Here is a 7,798-nt window from a genome sequence, read left to right as displayed (position 1 = left end):
GGTTTCCAAAGTACCAGGGTATTTTTTGGAGTCAGCTTTCAGGTTAAAACAGAACCGTGAGCAATTCAGGATAGCAATCTAAATAAATCTAAAAAAAAGGGACAATAGCAAAGAATTGGAAAAGATACTTCGCGTAGTAATTTACTGTGGAGGATGCTGATTAGATTAACTCTGCACACAGGTTTGGCAGCGCTGAAAAAATCCACTCCTTGCTCTGCAATTAAATATTGAACAGCACACTGAAATAACACGGAATTAGAAAATTATTTGAGATAAATTTAATGTGGATTAATGTTATTTTGATAAATGTTGAGTAAACTGCTCAGTGGAGTAATCCGATTTGCCTACGTATATAACTGTCTAATAGAACAGATTTATGCGTGGTGCGGGAGAGCACTGAGTGCTATAACTGCAGCGCTATGATAAGTAGAAGAGTCTCGAAGAGATGGGCATGACATGGAGCGGAATAGAAATTTGTATAAATATCCTAATTAAAAGAAAATACAATAGTTGAGTTTGAAATCAATCTTTCTTTCCAAATTAATATTATGCTTGTTGCATAAAAGTTTTTGCGGAACTAAGGAAGATGTTTTTATGTATGGATGTGTCATTTTTTCCATTGTCACCACTCGTGGTAGGAGGACGCCAGATCTCCCTGCCAACCTGGCCTGGTCCTCTGCAGAGGAGGAGGAACTTGTGCAGGTTTCCATTCTTTCTGGTGGAGGTGACCCAGGAACAACTGGGCCAACCCATTGAAGTTGCTTTCAATTTGCAAACTACTGCCTCACAGCACACAAACTTCACCTGAAAAGTCCTTTTACTTTAAGATTTGCATGAATTTATCTCCTCCTCAAATGGCAACTTTTTTTATAGCCCACGTGACCTTTGCGTGGCCATCACCTGAGATGTGCAGTAGATGTTACGTACCCTTACCAGGCTACCTCTGGCTGCAGTGCCTCAGAGGTACGGGACGGTGCTCCTTGAGTGTTATTTTACCCTTTGCACAACACAAATATGGAATCAACTGGGATACACGTTTTCATGCAAAAGGCTTGAAAAATCTAGCTAAATTGACTGGATTTTGATATGGGAGAGCGGATGGCAAAGCACTAGTAATCTGTTGCTGGTGACGCTGCCATTAACTGTATCTCTGATATAAGGGCTCCCTGTATGCTCTCTGATGTAAAACAGGTCTGTCTTCTCCGTTTGTGTTGGTTTTCCTTTCCCACTTAGCGCTGGGGCAGCCTTTTGCACAAGAGCGTAACGAGGCTCCACGTGCGTCTTGACTTTCTCGCTCTTTCTAGATTTGTACCTCAGGGGAAAACAGACCAAAATAGTCTTGTTTAGTCATTAGACTGAGCCAAGCACAGAGCTGTTTAGCGTAACGTGCCCCTTTCTGTTACTCCTGGCATCGTGGATCCAACCAGTGCTCCGTGTGGAGAAGACGTGATTATGTAAGGTCAGTAGGGAAGCACAGTGCTGCTCCTCCAGCTGGGACTCCTCCGCTGCTCGGGAACAGCGGGAGGCATTTTTGGAGGTGAGGTTGAGGAAACAGCACCATGGCACTGAGGGTTTGGAGGAACTTCCCTGGGCACATCTGGGAACATGAGGATGAAGAGAGCTGGGCGTTACTGGAAGTTTGGGGTCTGCGCAGTTGGATGGATCCCTGGCAAGAGAGCTGTTTGCAGGCTGACTGCTGAAGCCATCAGTCTTGGTGTTTGTCACTCTTTTTTCTTGTCATCTTCCATCCTTTACCACTCTTAAGGAAACACAGGCCAAGCATTGCTAAAATTCTCTGTAAGTTGAATCACGCTTGTTATACATCTCAGAGGGCTGTAACTCCATGCCTTCTCTCCCTTTCATTCCTCACTCACTTGAAAGTTGTGAAAGCTTGTTTTCCAAGTAATTAATATTAAAGAAACCTTGCACATGTAACTCTGTCAAGTTGAACAAAGAAAAAGGTGAGGCTCATGACCTGAAACCCAGTAGCTTCTGGGTGGGTTTCCTATCAGTGCACTGCAGAGGTGCAGCATGATTTCGAATTACTTTTTCAACTTTACTCATCAATAAGACCAGTATTTTTCATATTAAGTTACATATGAAAAAGTGGGTATTTTATTTTTTCCTTTTCTTTTTTAAAGTTTTTAAAAGCTTGATACATGTAGCGTTGGATCAAGGCACACACAAGACTGGCCAAAGGGCGTACAAAGCACTTTGGTTTTTAGTTGAAGAAACAAATGATTATGGCAACAAAAGAGTGTCTTGGGGTTTAAACATGAAATAGCTCATAGTAGGAAGGCAGAAAGAAACATGGTACCTTACAGACCTTTATCAAGGAGTTTCTGGGACACTGTGACAGTAATGGGCAGTATTCCTGACCGTGACGGCAGAGCACTGAACACACACCTGTATTCCCCAATTCTCCGCTTACCTTCGTGACTAAAGTTTTTGAGACCTCACTTATATTACCTGTTTTTTTGTCATGCTCTTTTTTTCCTTACGAAACTGCACTTTCAGTCCTTTTTCTGTTCAAAGCAGTTTCTAAGTGTTGTCTCTGTCCTCCTGTCCTTGCCTCCCACATGCCTGTGACCATCCATCACTATTTTCTCTGTATTAAACAGACCACTGGCTTTGATATCCAGAAATCCATCCTCAAACCGCATCTACCCCCTCGGTTTGTAGAATCTAGTGCATTTATTTTTTAAAATCTCTTGTTAGAAATTTGATTATGCTTTCTTCTAGCAATCAATTTTTTTTTTGTGTGTTTACACATGTCAAAAGCTTCGGTCTCATGCATGTCATTGATTTGATTATTTTCTCTTAAATTGGATGTCACCATTGTTGAATGGATATATCCAGACAGCTGATATTGCCCATTACTACACGCATTTTTTGTTTATTGAATATTGTTGTGGTTTACAGATTTTATAAGACCCAACACTGCAAGTTCTTTGAGTTTTTGCAACCACTTCTTGGTCTTCCTGATTTGCCAGGTTCAATGTTATTTTATTGATACCAAAGTGAAAAATGGCCTGTGCTTACACTTACAAGGATCTCAGATGAATGTTCTGACTGCTCAACACGGCAAGAAAATTCACTTTCACAGTCAACAAGTCATCTTACTCAGTAGAACACAAAAGTTAAATGGTCTGTAACTTCAATATTAGCAAGGAAAATACAGTACAAATTACTAAAAAATACTAAAATATAGAATTGTGGTCAGGTATTCCCACTACATTAATCGCAGCAGTAGCCTGAAATTTGAAACTTTTAATAAAAAGTTCTTAAATATAAATTATATGGCAAATGTACAGTACATTGCTTTGTCAGTCTCTTAATCCAGTGTTTTGCAGTAGAACAGCAACCGTTAAGTCAGTCTTTTCTTGTTTTCTTTAAAAAACAAAACAAAACCAAAAAACCCAACAAAATCCAAACCGGTCTTTTGTGTCCTTCAGTATCATGAGTGCGAATGATCTGAATCTGGAATACCACTGTCTCTGTAGCTCCTGTTACTACTGCTTTCACTGTGGCTGTTCTTGTACAGATTCATGCCGTTAGGTGGGAAAATGGTGTGTATTACAAATTCCTCCTTGGACACTTGGTCATTGGTTATTGGTATCATCTGGAAAGAAGTCTCCCTGATTTCTAGGATGGAGTTATCCTTCTTGGTTCCCGCTTCAGCGTAGTCGTCTTTTCTCCGGCGTCCCTTGCTGTAGGCGCAGTTCCGGGAGAACAGGGACCCGTTTCTGTGGACGTACCAGCAGACCAGGGCCAGCAGCGCTATGGCCACCAGCGCCACTGCTCCGCCAATGATGGCGGCCAAGGGCAAGCTGGGGTTTTTGTAAGGTTCTTTTTCCTGCTCCCGATTGAGGGTCGTGGTAGGGTTGTACATCTTAAGAGGTGCTGTCTCAGTCTCGATGCATTCGGGCGTTTCGTCGGAGAGATAGATGTTGCTGGTTTCCATGGGAACCATGCATACACGGTACGGTGATTCTGGTTCGAGAGCTGTCAGCAAATAGTCGTTTCTGTCTCCCGTAACTATCGTTTCAGTTATAGATCCAAAGGCAGGGCTGTGACCCATCTTGAGCCAGCTTAGTCTTAAAGCAGTCATTGGTAGTGCAACTTTCCAGGAGATGTGAATAGTCTCCGTGCTCACGGATTTCACAAATATTGTAATGATTTTACGTACCGGGCTTGCTGTGGTTCTGTAGTTTTTGTTTAGGTTGGGAGTCTTGATGTCTGGTTGTTTGGTCACAGAAATGGGCCAGCGCCCCTGGGCCGGGTATAATGTGTTTGGTACCGCAGTAGTGATTTGGATGGTGCTTATCATGCCATCGTCCTTACAATCAAATAGTTCCGCGTTGAGGTCCTTGATAGCCATTCCACGTACTTTTTCCGGTGCCTGACACATCAGTCCACGCACGTTAACTTTTAAAGGCAATGACTGTAACCAGTCGCGTACCCATTTCATTTTGCACCCGCAGTGCCAAGGGTTGTTGCGAAGAAAAAGTTGAGTTATGTTGTCCAGATCATCAAAGACACCCTGAGGTAAGTTGCTAATGTTGTTATTGGACATATCTAGTCGATATAACTGCCTTAAGTACGAGAAAGCATTGGGTGGCACACGGTTGATGTGGTTTTCTTGAAGATAAAGCTTTCTAAGGTTTGTTCCTGGCAAATTTACCGGTGCAGCTGTGAGCGAATTGCGGACCAATGACAGTTCTGTCAGATTGACTAGATTCGTGAAGACTTTGTCTCCTAGTCCATGATTATTTAGAAGATTTCCATCTAAAACAAGGCGTTTTAGATTTGTAAGGTCTTGAAGGGACAGCTCTGAAATCGTGGAAATGCGATTATCATCCAAGCGTAGCTCTTCTATCGTTTTAGGCAAACCCCAGGGAATGGTGCTAAGGTGATTTCGAGAGAGAAAAAGAAGTCTGAGATAGATGTTGTCCCGGAAAGCTCCATCCTCTATGCTAACAGCAGAAACGGAATTATCATCCAAATGCAGTTCTTCCAGATAAGGAATTTGTGAAAGTGAATCATAAGTAATGGTCCTTATATTATTCTCCTGCAAATGCAGTTCCTTAACGTACTTAGGGAGGTTAGTGGGGAATTCATCTAGGCTGTTGTGGTATAAATATATTCTTTCCACCCTAAGCAAGTTCTTCAGTTCTGAAGGAATCCCAGCATTATTTATTTGATTGTTCTGAAGGAAGAGGGTAGTAGCATCCTCTGGGATTCCTGTAGGAATAGACGTCAAATCGCGATCATTACAATATATGAAACCCACATCACAGCGACATACTGAAGGGCATGGTTTGGCACTAACAGAAAAAGGTGCCATGTCAAGTAACAGCCCTAGTTTAGTCCAAACTAGGAAGATGCTCCAGGTTACACTAATCATGGTCAGGAATGATGAGATTTGTATACAGTTCTGATCTTCAACAATCTAAAAAAACCAAACAAACAAAATTATCCAGATCATCAGTGAAGAAACTGCAGTGAAAATTCAACATTACAGAAGACATCTGAAACATGCGTATTAAACTAAAAATCAAGCTGCTACACACGTTACTTTCTTTTCCTTACATCAGTAATTGCACTACTTCTTGTACTAATTCAATTAAATCAATAGGTTATTCTGCATAGTAGCTGAAAATAATACAATCAAGTATGTCCGATCTGTGAATTGTTTTGCTTAAGCGAGAAGCTCTCTAAGGATTCCATCACATTTCACGTGTAAAGACAATCTTTGTTTGCAGACACCAGCTGAGTACAGAGCTGAAGTCACACCAGAGTTCAAGTAAATCATTCCCTATCTGAAGGATGAGAAGTAATTCCTAAGCCAGCTAACTACCCCAGGAGCCCTTAAGTGAACTATAAAACCCTCAGCAAACCCAGAAACAAGGTGGTAGCCGTTTTGGAGGTTCAAAAACATCTTAATGGCAAAGCATAAAATGCTGACAACAGACCAAGCACCAGCTTTTTTCCAAGGTTTTCAGAGTGCCCACTGTGGTGTTGTGTATCTTGTAAATACTGCAGCCTGCTTTTCTTGGGTTTGGAGCTAGAACGTTTAGAAAGGTGAATGCTACAACTGGTAGGTAGCTCACCACCTGCTGTAGCTGGCAGAGCTGTGGCTTTCTAGTTGACTGGACGGAATGTATCATTACATGCTTAATTTCATGTTTAAATATTTGTCATTCTCCAAAAGTCTTCTTACTAAGCAGTACAATAAGAGGAGACCATTTGGCAGGTTTAACCACATTTTGCCATCTTATTAGCTCACCCTGTGCAGGATAATAGAAATTAACTCTTGAGACTGAAATTGTTCTTTGCATTAGTAGTGTGTTTGTACACTGAGCTCAGGTAATTAGCATTTTTATAGCTTTTAAGACAACATAATTCAATTACCATTGTAATTAGGGTTGTGAGAACTTCTGCAAGATGACCTATGCATTAAGCGGTGTCATGACCTCTTCTCTTGTGGGTTCATGTATTAATTGAACTTTATTCTCTGAGGCACAAAAGGGAAAATAAATTAATATTGATCCTACCGTATTTAAAGGTATGAGTAAATGTTGTGCTTGAGGATATCCAGTCACTTTCTCGCGAATCACTCTTACAGTTTACTCCATGGAGCTGGGTTTTTCCCCACTGTGTTTACTCAGATGGTCCTTCTCGGTGGTGTGTGTTTCCTGGCTCCTGGCACGGTACTCAATGAGCATTCCAACCAAGATTTATCATGGTACATAAGCACACCGGGGCGGGGGGGAGAAAAGCCTCAGCTTCCCTCTATTTTTGTCCTCATGTAAAGTCCGTGAATGAAGAGCCTCTTTTGTTCGGTTTAATGCCTTTAGCAGGAATTACTTTCTTTGTAACTCTTACAAACTCTGCTGTGCAGCGTAGTAGTCGGAGGAGGTAACTTCAGCACCGCGTGATGGAAACTATTCATTATGCTGAGGCTTGAAGGACGGCAGCCTCTTCAGGAGGTCAGGAACGGGGCTGCTTTTTCCTGTCCGGGATTATCCAAGTATAAACTCTGTACAGTAGCTACATCCTGATACATCCAGGCCTCTTTGAGGGAACCATCTGCCGACTCTCACTTTTTAACACTTCTTCCAAATTTGTAATGCAGGAAAGAATTCCCCCTGCGCTGCAAGAGCGCAGGTTACTCTAGCGTAGAAACGTCAGGTAATTCAGATTATTCCATACAAAAAACCCACAAAAATATTATTTCCTTCACAGAAAACTCCCCTTTTAAAGCTTCCCTTGAACCTTAAATTTCCTGTGAAAGTAAAAACAAAAAAATTGGAGTTAATAACAACTGGCAGACACTGGTATTCATCCCCTATATAAACAGTGCTATGCTTACTGCCTACGTGACCAGTACATCTTGTTTTCCCAAAATATTGGTATTTCAGCAAAATACAGAGCTCTTTAAGAAAACATTTCACTGTTTAGTCTCACGTTGCTGCGGTTTTGCTGGAACTGTGTTTTCCTTTTTTTCAGTACAAAAGAAAGTGATCCTGAAGGGACAGACAGTACCAGAATATTTGTGACTGATATTTCCCACCTGATGACAAACACCAGCCCTGCTGCCTCCTCGGAGGCCAGAATGGTGGCTTGCTTTGTGTCCCTGGTAAACTGAGGCAGATGGTGATCCTCTCCTTGGCTTTATATGTAAAGGGAGCTAATTACCATTCAGTGGTTACTAGAGGAACGGGGAAATGGTTTTGCTAAAACACTGCATTAGTATTTCACACTTGCAATGTGCTGACCCTGAACTGGGGACTAG

The 7,798-nt window shown here is 41.7% G+C and overlaps 1 protein-coding gene across 1 annotated transcript; it reads right to left on the bottom strand.

Annotated features, from left to right (window-relative positions):
• Positions 1 to 2,561: 2,561 nt before the first annotated feature.
• FLRT3 (fibronectin leucine rich transmembrane protein 3) lies at positions 2,562 to 6,598 on the bottom strand. Its single transcript, XM_010142809.1, has 2 exons — positions 6,558 to 6,598; positions 2,562 to 5,452 (listed from the first exon to the last, which is right to left on the bottom strand). The coding sequence occupies exon 2, from the start codon at positions 5,405 to 5,407 to the stop codon at positions 3,458 to 3,460; it is 1,950 nt and encodes a 649-aa protein (XP_010141111.1). The 5' UTR covers positions 5,408 to 5,452; positions 6,558 to 6,598; the 3' UTR covers positions 2,562 to 3,457.
• Positions 6,599 to 7,798: the final 1,200 nt, after the last annotated feature.

The sequence above is a fragment of the Buceros rhinoceros genome, unplaced genomic scaffold, assembly GCF_000710305.1.
Source record: "Buceros rhinoceros silvestris isolate BGI_N320 unplaced genomic scaffold, ASM71030v1 scaffold12849, whole genome shotgun sequence".
NCBI classification, from domain to species: Eukaryota; Metazoa; Chordata; class Aves; order Bucerotiformes; family Bucerotidae; genus Buceros; species Buceros rhinoceros.
This window is presented reverse-complemented; position numbering and strand designations above follow the sequence as displayed.